Source organism: Artemia sp. Qi Xiang Cuo, chromosome 10, assembly GCF_049724085.1.
Source record: "Artemia sp. Qi Xiang Cuo chromosome 10, ASM4972408v1, whole genome shotgun sequence".
Lineage (NCBI taxonomy): Eukaryota > Metazoa > Arthropoda > Branchiopoda > Anostraca > Artemiidae > Artemia > Artemia sp. Qi Xiang Cuo.
In genome coordinates, this window is record NC_142803.1 from 28176645 (window position 1) to 28199489 (window position 22845).

The following is a 22845-nucleotide window of genomic DNA, read 5'->3' on the forward strand; positions in this document are numbered from 1 at the left end:
GGTCATTCCTTACTTACAGTTCGTTACCACGAACTGTTTGATTCTATGATCAGTATGATCATATGATCAGTTTGAGTATGATCAGCTTCTCAAAGATCAGTCACCACCACTAGTGATTTACTAGATCACCACTAGATCTTTCGCAAAGATCACCACTAGTAATTTTCTTTGTTTCGCTTGAATTTTTTTCCCATTGCAATAATTGTTGCTTAATTTTGTACAAGTGATTCCGACATCTAGTTAAGACTTTTCTTAATAATCCAGTATTAACATTTGCTGTTTAGATCGATAAAGGCGCGCCAACAAATGTTTTTGCCCATGGAAAGCAAACATTAGCATATCCTATGTTGTTTTTTTTTTAAGTCTGGCTATATTTAGAGGATTTATCTATTTCTGGCTATATCAGTACTATATATGGCTTTATTCAAATCAAATCAAAATTTCCTTTATTTCAAAAGACTTACACGGTCGGGCCGATTCTTTTTTTTTTCGTCAAGACAAAAGTAAATAAATAAAAAATTCTAAAAATAAAAAATGCAATTTTCAAATTCATTGAAACGGTCAAAAAAAATAAAATTTCCACAACGCTTATACGGTCGACACAATTAAAAATACAAAAATTAAAATAACATACATCTTATATAAAATTAGACATCTAAGTTATAAAGGCGAATAAACCCAGGCAAAAAATTTGTTTCATATCTTGCATGGGTTTTAAATACTGGTTGTATTTTTGGTATACATTCCGCAACAGACCTTTGAACCTTCGTCTACAAGGGGAAAAATCCGGAGGAAGTATATCACGGAGGTTAGGATTTTTCAAGATACCCTTTCCCAATATGAGACTAAGTTGTTGCCTTCTTTTTTCAAAGGTAACAAGTTTAAATTCTTGGAGGAGCGATATAAAGGGGGCTTTAGGAGATTTAGACGCCACAAGCAGTGCACGGTACTGAATTCGCTCCAATGTCTCCAACTGGTCATGAGTAAGGGAGAAATGCCATACTTGACAACAATATTCTAAGATAGGTCTAATGAAAGAAAGATAGAACCTCAGAAAATGCTCAACAGAAATACCATAACGAGATAGCAGCTTCATATGAGAGATACCCATATTTCCACGTTTGACTCTGATGCCTACTTCTTTGTCCCATTTTATATCTGACGAAATATGGACGCCCAGCAGCTTAATTATGGTCACCATCTGCTGTAGGCGTAGCGGAGGATAATAGATTGGTTCGGTCTTTAGGAAAGAAATTGGAAGAGTACAACAGATTTGTCCATGTTCACTCCCGTGTCCCCAATGATACCATACGCGTTGCTTGGGGAGTCCTTGTGGTAAATTTCAGTTAATGATAGCTCATCGACGTACTTCCATCTTTCTGGACAGGACTCTGTCAGCTTGTTGACCATGACAAGAAACAAAAAAGGACCAAGGATTGTTCCTTGTGGCACTCTACAGTAGTTTTGAACCTCGGTTGAGTACGCGCTCTCATGTTTAATGCTTTGCTTTCGATCCGAAAGAAAGCTGGCAATGATTCGAACTTTACTGCCCTTTTTATTCATTAAGGTTTACATATGGCTCCTATGGCTTTTCGATATTCTGGCTATCTGGCTGGATATATGATGATTTCTTCACTGAACCATTGGGAATTTTGAACAAAAACCAGGCGAACTCTCGTAAAAAGCTATTCCCAGCTAATTTATTCATTTCTATAAAGTTATAATTTTAGTTAATATCCATCAATCTTAAAATAATTTTATCAAAATTCATAATCGTTATAATAATTTTTATAATATTTTATACGAACATTTATTTCTATAAAAATGTAATTTATAATTAATATTCAACAGTCTTAAAACAATTTTAGTACAGTTCATACAACAATTTAATATAATTTTTAATTTATTTTCAGTCTATTCAGAATAATTATATTTAGAGTAATTTTAGTATAATACTAATTAAATCTTGCTAATTTACTTCCAGCATTAAATAAAATCACTTATTTTACCACTTAGTTTAAAAGAATTCGAAAGCAAATCAAACTAACAAAGCAGATGCAAAATTATATTTTTATGAGAAAATGTGGAAGCATAAAAAGTCAGGTTAACGCAACAGATGCAAGTTCTTTCAAAAAAAAAAAATCTGCGTATCCTAAATTGTTTATTAAGAGAGAATCATTAACAGAACAAAGCCTACTTACGATGCAAAATAAAGCGTCCGGAGAAATTCCACTGAAATCTTAGAAAAGAAAGGTAATCGAGGCTCAAAATTTTCTTCATAACTAGCCTGAGATAAAAACCCTTGACCATATATCCTGAAAAGAAACACCACGGTTTATACTTTAATTCAAAATTAAGCCTCTCATATCCCTATTTGGTTTACTGCCCTTTTAATATATACATTTTTCACACATTTTCACACGTTCTTTATTATATATCCCGTAAAAACGGAAGAAACCACTTTGGCTATTCAAGGCCGTACCCATGATTTTTTCCGGAGGGGTTTTTACTAAATAAAAATTATGGGGGGGGGGGGGGGTTTACACAAAAACCCCTCAAAAAACGCATACAAAATTTGTTTATATCCATTTTTGTAATGTTTGTCTCGAGTCAGACAAACATTTCGGGGGGGGGGGCAAACTGGGTAGCCCCCCTGGATACGGCCCTGTAAGCCAATTTAACTCAGTCAGTGCTAGAATGTACTTCATCGCAATCTCCAAACAGACACATAATATAAACACGAGTTGAAAGAGAAATGTGTTTTTTTTAAAGCATACTCTGTCACTTGTTATAGGAATTTAATCAATTTTGACCATTAAAGGCTTACTAAATAGTTTTTAGACGCAACGCTTTCTCTTAACCACAGTATTACACTACCTTTCATGAGCCCTGTATATCTCAATACCTTCGACGAGCTAATCATAATTATCTCTGACTCAAATCTAGTAACTTCTTACTTTTAAGCAGCTAAAACTAAATTTTAAACATAAGAGAAAACTTCAGCCTTTTTGAAAGCAGCATTCTTTGCATGTAGAAAATAAACAAATTTTCTGCTAGGGAGGTTTTCCACGGGGAAGTTTTCCATAGGAAGGAAAGTTTCCAGGGGATAAACTTGCCAGGGGTAATCCTTGCTGCAAAGTCAATTATTATTTCACGGTACAATAATTACTTTCATTTAAGCCAATTTTGAAATAATGACACCAAACAATGGAGAGAAAATTTTCTTGTCCAATTTGGTAATATATTTACAGTTTCTTGTCGTCTGCGTGTTAAACCCACAGTTTATAGAATTAGCAGCATGATCATTCTCTATCTCACCCATTATAAAAACCTGGACCAAGGTGCAAGTGCTCTGAAGAATGTAAAAACATAAGTGGCAGGCATTATATCTTCTTACGGCTAGACAAGTCAGATTTCTCTTGAACGCGAAACTCGGCTTCAACGTTGGAACACTTATCTTTAAGAAACTAATTTTAAATTAATTTATTCCAATACATACATGAAAATCGGTAATTAGTAGTGCAATGTTATTAGTAGATGTTTTTAGGAATTAAAAATAGGTTTCGAAGTTTCAAATTGGTTTCAAAGGCATTTTGAGAAAGTTTCTGCCAAAATACGTGTTCCAGGGCAATTGGACCGCTGATGGCAGATCAAATGGGAGGAGCTGTTTGTACGCGCCGATATAAATATATACATACATATATATATATATATATATATATATATATATATATATATATATATATATATATATATATATATATATATATATATATATATATATAAATTAGTTCAGATGTTTATAGGATTTACAAGTAGGTTTCGAAGTCTCGAGTTGGTTTTGAAGGCATTTTGAGAAAGTTTCTGCCAAAATACGTGTTCCAGGGTAATTGGACCGCTAACGGCAGATCAAATGAGAGGAGCTGTTTGTACCCACCGATATATATATATATATATATATATATATATATATATATATATATATATATATATATATATATATATATATATATATATATATATATATATATATATATATATATATATATATATATATATATATATATATATATATATATATATATATATATATATATATATATATATTATTATATATATATATATATATATATATATATATATATATATAACACTGCATATAAATTTATATAAATGTATATGTAGCGGGCTGTAATAATGCAAAAGGTAAATATAACATTGGTTTAAGAATAGAAAGAAAGACAAAGAATGAATTTACAACGATAATTAAGTAAAAATAAGTTTTATTTGAACAATGCCATAAAACGATGAGATTTTATTATGATATTTGGTGCTTCGCATTGATATTTCAGTTTTAAAAGTTTTATCAATTTCTTCTCAGATGGAAATTACGTTAAAGGCATGAATTTAGCCATGAATCTATATTTAATATAGTCACTTCTACTTTTCACTCATCTTTTGTTATAGTGGATTGATTGTAACTGTCTGGAGTACTCATGAGCTCATTAATGAGATGATCAAACACAAGTTTTAAAAATTTTTGCCCCTTTGTTCAAAAAGAGATAATCAAATATTGAAACTACTAAAACTAAAATAATTACTTGCTAGTTTGTTTTCCTTGATAGGTACGTCTTTCGATTTCCCGATTCTTAAATTTTACTTCGTAATATGCACGTGTGCGCAAAAAATCGTATAAATTGTTCAAGGGGGAAGTTCTCGCAGCCAGTTTCCCAGTTCAGGTCTTTGCACTCAAGCCAAATTCGATTGGTTAGTCCAGATTTTTAGCAAGATTTTCTATAATGTTTGAGAAAAATGGAATCACAGTCTTGCAGAAACGAAACGACACCTAGCTAAGGAGCTGTAAGGCTGGATAAATTTAGGCCTGACTGCTCGTAGGCCTTTTCTACCATAAAAGAATAAATTTCGTCAAAAACTTTACTATCACCTTGAATAAACTTTGAAGCACACATCGGACACTTGTGCCAAGTCAGCAGCTTCTTAACAGAAAAACCAACGATATATGTAAACGTGTAAGTTTCTAGGCTGTCAGATACTTCATTGAAGTCTTCATTCTCTTCTTCCAACAGAAGCTTATTTCTTTGGTGAGCCGTGGTAAGCCCAGTCAGCTTCAACTGGGGTATGTCACTTTTTTTCTGTGAAAGGAAGTCGACCAAATTATTTCCTTGGTCAGGAATTGGCTCACAGTTGCCTGTATTTTTGCAGCTACTAACCAACAACTTGCATGTTGCCTGTCGATATAGATATGCAAACCTGTTGGATGTAGGTTTGTTGCAATACCCTTAACCTTGTCTTATTTGTCCATAGAAATGTTCCAAGTTGTCTTGGTTGAGCCGTCGTGGAAATACAAATTTTACACCTCTACCAAGAAGATCATCAGTTATGGAGAGGACTAAGTTGATAGTAAGGATCCACCCTCTCAAACAGTGAATTATATTGTCAACAGGCTTTCTTGTACTTCTGTTTACAAATTTAGGCTTTGTTAAAAAGTCAACTGAGTTTCTTAAAAAGTGGTATGATTGTGATTTTTCCGTAATACCTCGTCGATGAGATTTTGGATCTAGAAAAGAACTTCCATTGACACTGTCAAACAGTTTGTCAAAAAAGGTGCAAATCTGTGCAGTGCCTTTTGCCTTTGAAGGAATTGCATGTTTCTTGGCATAAAATCTAAGCGCAGAGCACACGGAATGGCTGAAAACCTGGGCTGCTAGTTTTACTTTCATTTTGTCAAAATTGTAAGGAAACAAATGACGCGAGCTTAGGCGCGGGGCAGCCCTGCTTCTATATCGGGAACCAATTTTAAAAAGATTGATATCATATACCCAAGACGCTTGGCCATCTTCAAACAAAATGTCGTTTTTAATTAGATTGTTTCTGACACTTTTCAATAAGTGGGGCGGATCATAAATATAATACACTTTTTCTCCACTGAAGTCAAAAAATGTTTTTTTCTCGCTGACACCAAGGCTCTTTACAAGTCCTCTGAAGTTCCCCCCCTGATCAGAGATCAAAGCCTTGACTTGTAATCCAATATTTTTACACTTCTGCACGCATTCTTTAACGATAGTCAGCAGCTGGTTATCTTTCGGCCCTTTCTCAGTAAGAAAGTAACCAACCGGCTGCTTCCATTTATCTGTAATACCTTGGAGCATGAAAACAGTTGCAAATTTTACCAGCTTTCCATCACTATCAAATCCTTAAACCGATCGTAAGTTAATCCAGGTTTCAGTGATATGTCATCCACAGCTAATGTGCAAAGTGTATGAGCTTGTTTCTCTAGTTTAGCTTCAAACAATTGAAATACGTCATCATGAATGCCATCTCACACTTCGAGCGTCCGGAAGTACCTGGGAATAGTAGGAAGCGGCGGCAACTCAAAAATACCAGCTTTCTTGATAGTTACATAAGAAGAGGGTGAGGTGAAGTAGAGCGACAGAGCAATTTCTTTCTCATCTTCTGTGTATGGTAGACGTTTTCTTCTTCTCCTAATTTCAGACTGGATCATCCTTAGTGTAAGACCACTAAGATGGGTGTTTACTACATCAAGAATCCTTTATTTTTTGCTAGTTTCAGAAAGTTGTTTCAGTTTTGCTTTCATTACACAATCTCTAGCACGGCATCTCGATATCATTTTTTCTTGGTTTTTGATGATCTGTCTAAACCTCTTTTTACGAGGAGTATACCTGACTTGACTTTGTATCATTTTCTTTTTCGAGCTTGGAAACTGCTCCGTGCCCTACATTTCTACCCTCTCCCCCATCCCTAATTTTCCACCTGTTGAGCTCGTCAGACAACCTTTTGACTTGTATAGGTAAGGGGGTGTTTTGTTCGTCACTGGGTCTTTTCTTTTTTGGCGTTGTCAAGACGGATTTTTCACGGATATCTTCATTTTCATATTGTGGAGACTTTACGTTTCCTAGGAGTTGCATCAAACTGGTTATATGAGGCAAGAGCGTTTCTCTTGTCATTACGAAAAAGTCTCCTTCTTTCCGGTCTAGCAAGGCCATCACTGATTTCGGGAGGTCTATCCCGTCCTGAAGAATGGCGTGCCCGGTTTGGTCCTTCGCGGAAACTTCTAGATTCAAATTACAAGTTACGACGAAGGAAAAGCTAGAAAGCATTAGCAAATATCTATTTTGTTTAGAAGAATCAGTTACCTCTGAAGAATGGGACACATTTTATTCTTCGTTAATGATTTTTAAGGCAGAGACGAAGGTGAAATTGATTTTATTCAGCTTGTGACTTTTCGGAATTACAACCATATCATCACTTAAGGTTGCTTTGACACCTTCTTTTATTGTCTTAGACTCCTTCCTCACAACACAGTCACTTGCAGAAAACAGTCTCTGGCCTTCAATAGTCTCTGGATTAGTGGGTAAGAGCAAATATGGTATAGCATTGAATTTTACATTCTGACGTGTACTGTGAAGACCCTCTTCCTTACAAACAAGGTCTTATCGGCCAAAATGGCGGTTGCATACATTGGCATACTTCCTTATATAAGTAGTAAAATCGGACTTTCTTAAAATATCCTTCCGGACAAAAACTCGTAGCCATTCTGTTGCCCTAGAAAATCCAACCTACTATTTAGCGATTAAAATATTTGAAATTTATTGCTAAAAATGTATTATTTCTTATAGTTCATCGTTAGAAAAAAGTTTTAGAAATATTTTGGAAACTGTGTCGTAAAAGGTCTAAGATTATACAGACTCAGCAGTAAGAAATGCATTTTATTTATTTTTTGGTAAACAAACTGGAAGAATATTCTATTATAGGAGCTTTTCTAGCGTAAAGCCCAGTAAAATTTTGGATCTGCCACTAAAATGTGTGATGTCCTTCAATTTTCTGAAAATTCCCTAAGAATTTTACGAAAAACACTTCTTAACAGACGTTTAGTATTTTTTTGGAAAGCGCTATTGTGCCAACTTTTACCAAAGTAACCAATAGTTAGAACCCCAGTCCCAAAATTAGTCTCAATCAGGAACCCTTATCGCTATCTAAATTCACAAAGTGCAAAGATTTTCAAACAAAGGTGTTAATTGTTTAAAGTTCAGGAAAGGTCTGCCCATTTCATACGAAAACATTAATTGAAAACGAAAGTAGTCTTATCTAGAAAATAAATATCGTAAACATCACGACGTGAAAAAAAAATTATAAACCATCCAGTGGCGGATCCAGAGGGGGGCGAGGGAGGGTGCCCTCTTAACGTAGTCTAAAGTAGTGTAATTTACCTAATTAACGCAAGTTTGCATTAATTAAACTTACTCCTAATGAAAATTTATCAGATCAACCTATTTTGCACCCCTCCCCCTAAAAAATCCTGGATCCGCCTCTGAAACAATCACACCTATTCCACCAGTTATTAGAAGAAGAAAAAATTTTTTATTTTCATAAATTTCATCAACTTTTTTTTTTAAATTCTACATAGGCCAATCAGTTGATTCCACTGTTTGTAAATAATAGATTAAGTCATAATTTGTACATAAATTAAGTCATACCTGTGAGATGGGACACTTGCGAACCACTTGGCTGGCTCACCAAGTTTTTTTCTGCTTTCACAATTACGAATAATACAATTTCGAACCATTTCTCATTGATTGACGCATACAGTCTAACCCGCTAATCGATGAATAAGTGGGAGGAGCTTTTTGTTCACACCGAGAATGAAGACCAGAAATGATCTGCGATAAACTTACTGGATAATTCTATTAACTGTGGTTAAACCCTTGCACATTTAATGGTCAGAATATCTCTGTTGTAGCGCTTAAAAAATCTCAGCATAAGATATAAACAGTGTTTATATAAACAGATTATATTAAACTTTTAAATCCCCTCTCCATTCCCCAAGAGAAATTTTGGCCCCTAGCTCATGGCAAAAAAAAAAAAAAAAAAAAAAAAAAGACTATCTCCCCTTTCCTAAAACATGGGAAACAGTAAACAAAAGAATACTTTCTGGTAATACCTAAAAAGAGAGGTTTCAAAAGTAAGCCATTATACTAACACTGGCTAAACCCCTAGATCCGTATCTTCATTAACTGTATCTTTTATTTACCGTATCTATAATTTACTGTCTTACCTTTGTATTACAGTACATATACTGTACAAACCCTTCTGCGTGATCAAGTTTAATTGTTGATTAAGCAATCGAAGTAACACAGCGATAACTTCTGGAAAATTTGACATTGTCAAAGCGTCTATATGCTCGTGAGGTCCCCAAGTTACAAGCTTTTGGGTCAAATGCTCAAGTCTCCGTAAAGTTGATTCGGTCAACGCTGGACTAGGACCAAGTCCTATCGGCTACAAATAATTATCATTTTAAGAACAATTCCCAAATGAAACCCTGTTTCGGGGAAAAACATAAACAGAACAGAGATTACAAATATTAAGAGAGAAGTAACATTTAGAATTACTCATAGTTTGCTTAGTTAGAATTAAAACATAATTCCTAAAAACACATTACCACTGCGCTCTCTCAATTAAAAAGAGAATAGTTTGGTTCAAATGCTGGAATTTTTTTTCGGTAAAAACTGCATAGTAAAACTTGGGAGAAAGTATTTATTTCTGAGTATTCACAGTGTAGAGTCACGCAATAAAAAGTATACAGCTTTCACACAGGGGAAAGCATTTGTCATGAACGTATAATCTATTTCGCTCTACTTTGCACCATCATCTTAACAATTATTAAGATTGTTGTTGGAAGTATTTTTCTCATTAGTATTTTAGGTACTTAGTAAATCCTGGAGCTTCATTTTCAACTAATTTTTGATATATGTATGCAAAGCGTTACTGGTTTCAAACAACCAGTGACTGGTAACACAATTCGGCTGTGATAATTAAAAGTGTGATATACACCATTTTTTTTAACTTTTCAGGAGAGCCCCCCCCCCAAAAAAAAAAGCAGAAAAAAGTTTGTCGGCTGTGGTCGCTCTGAAGGATGAGACTAATGAAGATAAAGGGAATATATTACAAACCAACTTTTTATGCTCTTTTCAGCGGTATAAATCAAATTTAAATATCCTGAGTGAGAGTTCAAAATTTGACAATTTGGAAGATGGTTGGAATAATTTTAGAAAAATAATCTGTGCAGTTGCTGAAGGTGTCTTAGGGAAGAAAGCTAGGACTGCAGCTAAGAATATTAGTGAAAAAGCTTTATGTTTAATAGAAAGGAGAATGGACTTGTAAAAGAATTATCTGAGTGATGAATCATATGAAAACAAAAGGAATGTAAAGAAGTGGAAAAAGCATTATAATATGAACTAAGGAGGTGTGAACTGGAGGCCATGGATAAAATTGCCAAGGATCTGGAAGATATAGCAAGACGGTATAACAATAAAATATTGTACTGGGATGTTAATAAATTGAGAGGGAGTAGTCAATCTGGACTTGGCCCAGTTAAAGATAGGAATGGGGCTACAATTAGCGATAAGGAAAGAGTTAAAGAGAAATGGGCAGAACATTTTGAGAATTTGTTAAACCGAGACAGAGTTGCAGGAAAAGATATAGAGGAAAATGAAAAAGTTTGTGATACCTTGGATATGAAGGAATATTTGTTTTGTGAGAAAGAATTAGCGACAGTGCTAAAAGCATTAAAAAACAATAAGGCTCCAGGTGCTGATAGGGTGGTAAATGAGTTTCTTAAACATGGTGGCTCTGAGGTTAGAAATAAGTTACTGAAGATTATGAATATGATTTTTGAAAAAAGGGAAGTACCTAACGATCTTAGGAAAACTTAATTAAGCCCCTTTTTATAATAAAGGTGATTAAAGTGAGTGTGGTAATTATCAAGGCATTCGTCTGGTCGCTGTAGGTAACGGTACAAGATAGGACAATTCTGACAGTGCCATTTGATTCATCGTGTTTAATTTACCCACGACAAATACACAGGTTATTTTCGACCAAAATAGCATATGTCGCCCTTTTAATTATCACAGCCGGATAATTGGTTTCAAAGATTTGTTGATCGTGATCAGCACTTTCTGTCAGCTCAACTACTGCAGCTTGATAACAGTACAAGATGAAATTAAAAAAAAAAACGTTTCTTGCATATGGATTGTTAAACAGAGAGGAAGAGTCCCTCTCAAATATACAAAATACCCAGTCATGTTAAAAAAAATCTAGCCTACTAAATAGCACAATGACGTTACAAAATAACACTCTCATAATCCAAAAAGCAAACCTCTTATGTATCATTTAACGTCCGAGTTATATAGAGCATATCATTTACACATCTTTCATAGGTGGCTTGCATGACATAACCAAGCCGTCAAGTGAGGAACAACAGCCATTTGAAGCTAATTCAGTAGTGGTAACTGTTATTTCGGCTAATTTTAATAATAAAAGTTTACTGCAAAAAACAATTTATGGGAATTCCGAAAGATAGCCTGAAACCTCTCAAAAACAGTGTAGGATCGAAATAATAACTAAAAAAAAAGAAAAAAGGGGAGAATTACAGTCCCCAATCTTGAACAACAAGAAGAACCCCTTCCGCATGGAGAGTAGTGGTGTATCTCATTCCCTCCCCCCCCCGGGTGATTGCACCTAACCAGTGGTCGTAGGATGTTGGGAGAGGTCTCATTCGAAAAGAAATCGCCATATCTAGTGCCGTTTTTAAGTAACAAAAGATAACATTAAAATAATCGCAATTTCTGACAAAAACTGCATCTTCATATAACACACGCATCTTTTGAACAGTTGCTTCCCTGAGGTATTTTGACTTGAGCAACTCCGTAGCCTAATTCCCTGAAACGTCGTCATATTCCTTGAAATATCATCATAAACTAGATTTCATATTATTCCTTGTATTACAAATTACGGGAAAAAAAAATTATTGACTTCACCATTCAACAAATATTGGAATAATGTTCTACTAAGCCAATTAATCTTCAACAACAACAAGAATTTAACTAACTAACGAGCTTTTTTTTATAATTTAACCTCTAATAAGACAGAATTCTTTTCAAAAAAGGAACTTTTTGACAGCACAGTCGTTATTGACAATGCAGTTGGTTCTTTACTAGGTTACAGCTAAGGAAAGACAAAGACTTGTTCATGTCTATGATACATTTTTAACATACTATACTAAAGTTTACGTACTACGCTCTATTTATAACATACTTTTAGTATATTTTTAACATACTACGCTCTTTACGCTAAAGTTTTCTATTGTTTAAAAACAATAGAGTTGAGAGAAAGTCAAACTTTAGCGTAAAGAGCGAGGCGTTGAGGAGGGGGGGCAGCCCCTTTCTTATACGGTATAATTTCTGTTCGTTTTAAGTTTTAATGTCGCTCCTTACTTTCAGTTAAAAAAAACTTGTTTTTTTAATTTAATTTTTGAACATCAATACAGGTTTTGATTTTGGCTCACCGTACATGAATAATTAAAACAAAATTTGCATATTCATTTTACTTTTATTTGGTTAAATGGCTTTTTCGAAACGTACTTAATTTTATTTACGAACGTTTTTATTAGTAATAAATATATACGTAACTTACGAGTTAACTTACGGAACGAACTTCTATATTCATTTATTTTTAATATGTATATTAGTCAATACCTCGCTCTTTAAGCTAAAGTTCAAATTTTATTCCAATTCTTTAAAAATGACCCCTTAATCACAAAGGCCGTTATTTAGAATAAATAGCTCTTATGAAAGTGCTAACAAATCTTTGGCTTAAAGAGCAAGGTATTGACTAGGGGGTGAACTCAATCATACACGTAATATTTTCTGTTTGTTTTAAATTTTGATGTTGCTCCTTACTTTCAGTTGAAAAACTTGTTTTTTTTAATATTTAATTTCTGATCTTTTTTTTAATAATGCTGGGAAATCCGGCGCCCTCTACTTAGCAATGTCCCTTCCCCTATGAAAAATACCTTCATGGAAAGATCCTCCGACATAACCCCCGACCCCCCCCCCACTACCATAAAAAATTCCCCCTGAAAACGTCTGTATACTCCCAATAACAAATACTATATGTTAACATTTGGTAAAGTTAATAACTTTCAGCCCTCCCCCGGGGACTTCGGGGGATTAAGTCTTCCTAAAAGACATAGTTATCATATTTTTGACCATGCTGAACAAAATGGCTATCTCAAAATTTTAATTGGGTGACTTCGGGGAAAAAAATGAGCGTGGGAGGGGGCATAGTTGCCCTCCATTTTTTTGGTCACTTAAAAAGGGCACTAGAAATTTTGAATTTCCGTTCCAATGAGCCCTCCCACGATATTCTAGGACCACTGGGTCAATACGATCACCCCTGGGGAAAAAACAAACAAATAAACACGCATCCGTGAACTTTCTTCTGGAAAAAAAATGCAAAATTCCACATTTTTGAAGATAGGAGCTTGAAATATCTACAGTAGGGTTCTCTGATACCCTGAATATGATGGTGTGATTTTCATCCAGGTTCTATAGCTTTTAGGGAGTCTTTCCCCCTTTTTTCAAAAATCAGCCAAATTTTCTCAGGCGCGTAACTTTTGATGGGTAGGACTAAAGTTGATCAGAAATCAGCATTAAAATCTCATTCTTTTGATGTATCTATTGGGATCAAAATCCCATTTTCTAGAGTTTCAGTTACCATTGAGCCGGGTCGCTCCTTACTTACAGTTAGTTATCACGAACTGTTTGAAACTAAAATAAAATAAAAAATTATTTTTTAATTTTTACGTAACGTCACTCATTACGTTATATATGATTATTAGTACACAATCGGTGTTAGATATTACGTCACGTCACTTATTACTTCATGTATGGTTGTGATAGCTTAAAAAATCAAATATCCTTGAAAAGACGGCATTATAAAAAGACATCAAAAATTCAGTTTTTTTTGTAAAAAGTGATTCTATCTTTAAATTTTTTTTGTTTTTTGATTAAGAAAGGCACTATAACTTTTAATTTCTGTTCAAATAAGGCCTCTCACAAAATTCTAGGACCTCTGGGCCGATACGATCACCCTTGGTAAAAAAAGGCAAACAAATAAACACGCATCCGTGATTTTTCTTCTGGCAAAAAATACAAAATTCCACATTTTTGCAAATAGGAGCTTGAAACGTCTACAGCAAGGTTCTCAGATACGCTGAATCAGATCGTGTGATTTTCATTAACATTCTATGACTTTTGGGGGGTGTTTTCCCCTTTTTTTGAAAATAAGGCAAATTTTCTCAGGCTCGTAACTTTTGATGGATATAAGTCAACTTGATGAAATTTATATATTTAAATTCAGTATAAAAATTCAATTATTTTGATGTACCTCGTAACGTCAAAATACTGTTTTTTAGAGTTTAGGTTACTATTGAGACAAGTCGCTCTTACTATACAGTTTGTTCCCACAAACTATTTGATTACTTTGCATCTTAGTAACCCATTCATAATCATCAAAATTGGTAGAAGATTGCGTTTCTGATCCTTCTACTAACCTTTTGAGAAAAGAAGGCACAAAATTAGGAAAGCTGTGCCCAGTTTCATTATCTTGCTGGTTTTGTGTTGTCCTCATACACAAGCGTCTATTACCAACTTCTACAGCTTGATTATTACCTTGGTAAAAAAATATGGCTTTTCCTTCCTCGTCAATCAGAATTGCAGCGTAAAGGTCACCACTGTGACCACATTTCAAGCAATGGTTGACACCAAAGACATTATACACGGATTCGAGATGATATGCTTCGTTATACACAAAATGTTCCCTGACATTTCCCATTGCAAGGGTGTATTCTTCAACATCAGGGATATAATCTGTTTTTGGTTGATACTCCAAAAACTTTGAACACTGCTTTTGGATGCTTGTATGTAGCTTTACTAGTGAATTTGAAGCCATGTAAATGACCGCGTTAGCTTTTTCTAGCAGTAGTTTCATTTCAATGGTTGAACACTTTCCAACCTTTTTTTTTTGTACATATCAAAGATAGTATTTAAGTTTTCTAAGTCTGAATTCATATTTGCCACAGTCCTGGACCTATATACCCATTTTTATCTATAATTTCTGACAAATAAACTTGATTGCCTGTTATTAGCCCTAGTCGAATTGTGCTTGGACTGGCTTATGAAACAAAACTGTGCTTTTTTCTTCAGCCTGCGGCTTCCGTAAAAATTCTTGTAGAATTTGAAGACTTTGCTTGATGTTTTCCTCATCTATTGCGTACAAGAAGAAAAATCAATTCTTTTGTATCTTTTCAAAAAATTGTAAACAGTAACTCTTCCAATGTGATTTCTGCGATATAAATCATCACTTGTGTATTTGTTTCTTGGTTTCCAAGAGACTGATTTGATGTAATTTGGACGATACTTTTTACTTATTTGCACTTTACTGAAAAAATACAAATGAATATGCATTGTTAGTTTAATATACATATATTGATATTTAGTAATCAAAATGTTAATATTATTTGATTTATTAAAGTTATAAAAGTAAAAACATTTATATTTCTTCAGTAAAGTACAAATCTTGTTCTGGCCATGGGAAGGCATAGGGGTTTTGCGCCCAACTTATGTTAATTTCTGCTCGTTTTGAGTTTGACTCGGTTATTTATTGTAATTTCTGTTCGTTTTGGGTTCATTTATTTATCGATGCTGATTTGTGGTAGTTTCACGCTTGGTAGATTATTTGATTTTATTTTTGCTCATTTTTTGTTTAATGGAGTTCTTTACTTTTCTTTGAAAAACTTATTTTGTTGAAAAAGTTTTTTTAATTAATTTTAATAATAGCAGGTATTGCCACTCCAATGGCGCTCTTTGAGAAAGAAATTACAACCAGAAAAAAACCTATGGCTTTTTCTTAATTGGAATAGTAAGAGACGACCGGGCTACAACCTATGATTATGACGTCATTGATCAATTTTTAACATGAAATATTCAGGTTTTGTAGAAAAATTTATTCTATTTTAAAAATTATTAGTTTTAATTACAAAAGATTTTTAACCCCATTAATTTCCTTTAAAATGGGCCATTGAACAATCCTCTACGATGTTCCATTGCCAAGCTATCTGTAGAAGAAAAAGAAAAAAAAGATATCGTTTAGGCAGAATGTTGTAGTAGCTGCCACTTTTCTTGATTTTCAAGCCAAAATATTTCCGTTGTTGTTCAAGTCAAGGGACAAAAATTTTCCCATATAGAGGCTTCAGACAAGGCAGTTCTAATCGTGTACTTTTTATTCTGATCTGATTCTATTTTTAGGAGTTATGGGTTATTGTGTTTCTTAACATTGGACGTGATCGTCTCTTACTAGGTTGCTAGCTACCGCTGTAACCCGGATTATTTAGCGTTATTGTGAGCTGTTTAAGGGTTTATTCGAAAAAAATCGCTATACCTAATGCCGTTTGTAAGAAAATCTTCACGTCTTGATTGACAGCGTCCTACATACAGATACGTCATACAACGCTCACCGGAAAAAGCCTTCGGCTTTTTCTTAGCTGTATATAGTAAAGAATGAATCCCAGAGAATTAGGCAGCAGAGTCACTCAAATATGATATCGTACCCAATATAATATCCTCTTGTACACGAAGATGCAGTTTTTTGTCAAAATCGTGTTTTCTTTTTAACATTACGTTTTATTAGTTACGGACGCACTAGATATAGCAATTTCCTTTCAATTGAGCCCTTAAACAGCTCTCTCTCTCTGAGGTTCCAGCGCCCTGCTAGCAATGGAGGAAAACAAAGGAAAAAGAGGACACATAAGTGCTTTCCATGCAAAAAAGTGATTCAAGCCAGGGGAACTGTAAGTTTTATGTATAGGGTTTTTGGCCATGGTGATTCCAATGGCATACTTTTGTTTCTATTCGAGGTTTTTTTAGGGGTTTCAGGCTATTTTTAGAAATTTCACAAATTCATTTTCAAAATAACGTTTTACAATTCAGACTAATCTAGATAATACCTTTCCTGAATCATCAACACATGGCAATTGTTTCTCACTACCTAGTCGTTGTTTTTAACACATTTTCTTATTTTTGGAAATAATGAGCCGTAGTTTGTTCTTTACTGGGTTGCAGCTACCGCTGCAACAACGATTAGGCTTCTTTTTGGCAATAAAAAAAATATATAGGACTTTTAAGGTAAGATAGGATTAAGATTGGATTTCTGAGATATCAGTTCATTTTGGAAAAGAGGTCTCTTGCCCAAAAAACTTCGAGAATTAGTGATTTAGAAGATAGGAAAACTGATTTTAGATTGCATCCATATATATATATTTCTAAAATTTTCTTCATATTTTTATTTCTTTTTTATATTGATATATAATATTGTCAACAGCTGTAGGACTCTCCTTGGGTGATCGGGGATTAAAGTAGTAATAATTAACTGAAGAAATGACTACACTGCTCTTTATTGTATTCTCCTACAGTAAGTCTCCTCTATCTTTCACTACAATCCTCTTCCTTTTGCTGATTTTGTCATGAAACTCTATCTACAGCATATTATAGACCCACTCTGGTTCCAGATTATCGAATGAATCAGCACAATCCGGTTTTCCGTCGACAAAAAAAAAAAAAAAAAAAAAAAAAAAAAAACGCAAATTTTACAAGGATTGCTAAATTTTCCAAAACCATTAACCTCAGTTCAAGTTGAAATTTTATCAGTATTCAAGAAATAGCTATACTTCAGATAAGTGCTATTCTACACTACTACAGATCCTCTTCAAATTATGTGTCCATAAATGAATGTTACTCACCTCATGATAATAAGAGGGATGACTCAGAGGCAGCACTCTAAAACTCTGCGTTTTCGGTTTGGCTTTTTCGTCTGATATTGAAAAGTTGTACACAGATGCTATCAAAGTTTTAAGCCAAGGCAGGGATCGAAAAGTCCCTCTAGAGTAGCCATCTAAAATAATGTATGTAAAGTTGGGTGTAAGTTGAAGACAAAATCTTTGCAGCTCTTCGTCTCTCGATTGGTAAAACAGAGAGAGGAATTGACAAACACATGCCTTTGCCTAAAAACAGAGAGTGCATTACAAGTCTTAAAAGCAACATTGTGCTAACTGAACTAATATAATTGATATTTGAAAAGCAAGCAAAAGTGCATGCAGTTCCAAGCTTCAGGGGGTTTCATAAGAATTGGGAGGGGGATCATACAGTCTCAAAAACAGATGTTCCAGTATATTGTTTTTTTTTATTCTTCTAGGAGGAGCTCTTGGGGCCTCTCCCCCAGCCAAAGCAACTCTATATCCTCCAAATAATAAAAGTTGTTAAAGGCCCACTTAATTTCCAAGCGTATATAGAGCCATAAGCGTCTACAAAGGAAGACGATCTTAAACAAACTTCTTTCCTTGTAGACACTATGAAAAGATTGTCTTTCCTGTGCAATGAATTAGATGATTGACAGACGAAAAACACTTGGTCGTAAAGAAGGATTTAAGGGAAATTGGAACTTTTTGGGAGAATTTAAAGAGGGAGGCTTTAAATAGATTAGGATGAAGGAGGAGCGTGCGTAGCTGTGTTGGCCTCAGGTGGCTTGATACGGAAGAGTTGTTAGAAGTAGTCGTTGTAGTAGTAATTCCAAGCTTAAGATGGTGTCACAGGACCTGAGAGGGAGGGAAGATTATATGGTACTGCTGTTACGCAATATTACTTTTCCAAATTCTTTTAGAAACAGACCTTCTAGCCCTTCCTTCTTGAATTAAATCTATTTCCTGAAAATAATATTATTTGCAAAAGCCACATTTAAAGTCAAGATTTTTCACGCAAATAAATTTTTACCATATAAGTAAGTATTCAGCATACACATTTAAGAATTTTACAAAAGATAACAGTCTTAAACAAACTCCTATCCTGGAAGGCACTATGAAACGATGGTCTTTCCTTGTGAACCCTACACAAAAAGGGCTGTTGATTGAAATTAATTAAAAAAACCTTCCGAAAAATAAGTGTTTCAAAGAAAAGTAAAGGCCATTTTAAACTTAAGCTCAGGAGATACAAATACCTGTCAAAATTCGAACTCAAAACGACCAGAAATTACTAATAAAGAATAAATGAAACCCAAAACGAACAGAAATTAAATAAACAATCATAGCAAAAAACATACAACAAGTAATAATATAAATGAATAAATAGATCTTAAAGCGACTAATGCTTAGATTGAATATAAAAATCAAGCTTAAAACGAAAAACAATAGTTTGCTATTAAAGTATAAATGAAACTTAAAACGAACAGAAATTATATAAACAATCAATGCGAACAAACATACAATATATATTAATGTAAATGAATAAATAAATCTTAAAACAAGTGAAACTTATATTGAATATACAAATCAAGTTTGAATCGAATAAAAATAACTAAAAACAAGAGTTTGGGTATCGCCTCACTGCAGAAGCCTAAAACCTACTGCGTCATTGGCGCCTTACTGAAAACTATATAAGTCTTGAACAGTCTTGGAAAGTATAAACAAAATCAAATTGAATATTAGATATATAATGATATTAGTTGTTGAAAGATCCATCAGTTCAAGTTTTTTTTTTCACTGTAATTTTTATTTTCATTTTCAATGCTGTAAGAACTGGAAAAGAATAAATTTGTAATATACGAGTAATGCGTTTTCAGTGAAGCGCCAACGACGCAGAAGGTTTTAGTTTTTTACAGTTAAAGAAGGGGGCAGTATCCAAATTTTGTTTGTAGTGAAACTATATTTGTCTTGACCAATCTTGGAAAGAACCAATAAATTAAACTGAATATTTTATGTATAATGATATTAATTGTTGAAAGCTCATCAGTTCAAAATTTAACTGTAATTTTAATATTTATCTTCAATATTAAGTACAAAAGAAAACATTTGTAATATAATTCGTTTTCAGTAAAGCCCTGTTTTGCTTTCTCAATATTGTATATACGCTATAAGTCTGACTTTTATTTTGCTGTAAACTACAAGCAAATTCAAGAAGGCTTTATGTTTGTGTTGGTGGGGGGGGGCTTCTACTTACTTTTTATAGCTTTCACTGATAAATTCCAAAAACTCAAGTCAGAATTCGCAAAAGTAGGACATATACACATTTTAGAGTAGCAAATTTTCCATTTGGACTATATCTTTTGTCGAAATAGCCAAATACAATTGGGAGATATATGTATTTAGGCTACTCTTTGTATTACAAAAGTCGAGCAGGGCTTCAGCTCCCAAGCCAGTTGTAAGCTAAAAAGGCTCTAAAGGTTTTGGAAGATCAAGTACCTCTGAGTAATAAAGAGAACTAATCACAATATAAATGCATAAGAATGAGACCTTTAGGAGCAGAGTATTTTCATAGGAAGAAATGAGATCATTTATATGCATATACAGGAGGTGGAAATCCCCACAAATCCTTCTGTGGGCTTTTATAATAATTACCTCTAATTCACCTGAAGCTTCAGAAAACTGGCAGATGACATCATAATATCTGTCCCAGTCAGCCTTGAGAAATATCTTGATTTTCTGTACAGAGTTTTGGTCCAAAACACTAGTTGTTGATAAGCCGATTATTTCCTTGATTCCATCAATAAATTTCTTAACTGAAGTGGCCATTGTGTGATTGCCACCTGTAAATAAACACATGCTATAAAATCTATAAAAAAGTTCTATTAGGAAAAAACATTCACAGTCCTTAACAGTATGCCCCAGAATAGTAACTTTTCGAAAGATACGTGTGCTATATCATCTCTTGTCTTGTCAAAAGATATGAAAAGATATGATATAATAATATAATATTTTGTAAATAAATGTAGTTTTTGTCTAATTTACATATATATGATATTTCACTGCCCCAATTGCAACGAAAAAAAAAAAAAAAAAAACAATAATAAAAAATGAAACAAATCATGTTCCCCATTCAAAAAGGTGGTGTTCCTTCTGACTCAAAATATATGGGATTTAATTTTCTTAAATACAGTTTTCAGCTATGGTATAGGCTAGCTTTTAATGCGATCCGAAACCATTTTCGAGGGGTTTCAGGTTATTGTTTGAAATTCCTAGAAATTTGTATTTGCAATATACTCTTACCATTAAGACTGATCAAAATAATAGTTACCATTCCTAAATCAACTTCAAATGGCTATTCTCCCTCACTCGACAATTTTCTTCAATATATGCTTTTAACTTTCCGGTTACTATGGGCTAGAGTTCGTTCTTTACTAGGTCACAGTTTGCTGCAACCATGATTGCAGAAGTATAGGTGCCCCAAGGTCTGACCCTCTGGGGGGGGGGAGGAGGAGGTGAGCCATAAGATACTCCTGTTAAGAGGAGAGTCATAATAAATAAAAACGCATCTTTAGTAGCAAATTTCTCTAAGGAAAGGGAGAGGAACTGATGGTACACCAATGACATACCAATCATGGAAGAGTAGTAGAATCACCTCCATTGTAGAATTCCTTAGTCAAAGTAAATAAACACAAAAATTTATACTTGAAAATTCTGATCTCATCACCCTTTCCAGTTTAAAACTTTGATATAAGAACAGTGGCCGGCGTTTACCCCCCCCCCCCAAAAAAAAAATACACCCCGGTAGACACCCCCCGTGGAAAATAAGGCTTTCCGAATTTGAGAATTTTATTTGAGTTTTATTTTTTTTTTTATTATGGGCCGCTCACTCAAGTTTACGTCGTGTAAAACTAAAGAACAGATCGGTTTCTTCGCTAGTTTTTTCCGCTTAGCGCGAGACAAGACAAAAGACAAGTGACAGAATATATGGGAAATATATAATTTGGGCTATATATTTGAACATAAGGAGGGGGGTAAATTATTTGGACAGTTTGAAGTCAGAAAACTATTCTTTCTAGGTATATAGCCACTAAAAATTACAGAAGAATAGCGAGGCATCTGGAAATTTTGTTAAGTAAAAAAAAAAAAAAAAAAAAAAAAAAAAAAAAAAAAAAAAAAACAACCAGTAAATGTAATGTTTCAAATTTTACACAGCATAAACCTTAGTGAGTGGCACATAATAGACAGGTACCAAAATTCTTTCCCCTACGGAAATTTAAAAAAAAATAAAACTCCGATAAAATTCTCAAATTTGGAAAGCCCTATTTTCCACGGGGGTGTATTTTCCGCAGGGGAGTATTTTTCGGTGGGGGTATTTTCTGGGCGGTAATCGCCGGGGGGGGGGGGATAAACGCCAAGAACTTATAAAAACCTGTGTAGATTGTAGTACCCAATACATTTTGGTTCAAAAAAAGTTTTTAATCCTACTTCTTTGTATTCTTGTTTCTCTAAAGGAATGGAATTCCCTACTGTCAAATACAATAGAGCATAGTAAGCTAGATACAATATAAAGTGAAAACTAGAAAACTAGGCTAAGTAGCATTACAGATTCTCAAAGAATAAGACGAAATAAAGAAACGCGCTCAATCATTGAAAACCAGAGATTGGGATTCATTAAAACATATTATCCGTAAATTGTTGGATGTGTAGCCTATATAAATATATATATATATACATATATATATATATATATATATATATATATATATATATATATATATATATATATATATATATATATATATATATATATATATATAATATATATATATATATATATATATATATATATATATATATATATATATATATATATATATATATATATATATATATATATATATATATATATATATATATATATATATATATATATATATATATATATATACGCCTCGCTCTTCACGCTAAAGTTTTTTATTGTTCTAAAAAATAAAGTTGTGAGACAGAGTCAAACTTTAGCGTAAAGAGCGAGGCGTTGAGGAGGGGACAACCCCTTTTCATATACAGAATAATTTCTGTTCGTTTTAAGTTGTAATGTCGCTCCTTACTTTCAGCTAAAAAAAACTTGTTTTTTTCAGTTAATTTCTGAACGTTTTTGAATTAATGCAGCTTTGATT

The 22845-nt window shown here is 33.6% G+C and overlaps 1 protein-coding gene across 6 annotated transcripts in view; it reads right to left on the reverse strand.

Moving 5' to 3' along the window:
• Hyccin (PI4KA lipid kinase complex subunit hyccin) overlaps positions 1-22845 on the reverse strand; it is a 92504-nt gene that overhangs the window by 19012 nt on the left and 50647 nt on the right. For 5 of the 6 annotated variants that reach the window (XM_089095329.1, XM_089095328.1, XM_089095330.1 and 2 more), the window contains exons 2-5: positions 20321-20508; positions 17675-17935; positions 9095-9315; positions 2202-2315 (exon numbers count right to left, since the gene is read on the reverse strand). In XM_089095329.1, coding sequence (XP_088951455.1) covers positions 2202-2315; positions 9095-9315; positions 17675-17935; positions 20321-20494 — 770 coding nt within the window. In that variant the 5' untranslated portion in view covers positions 20495-20508. Of the gene's footprint in view, positions 1-2201; positions 2316-9094; positions 9316-17674; positions 17936-20320; positions 20509-22845 lie in introns of those variants that run through there. The other variant, XM_089095333.1, reaches the window with a different exon arrangement.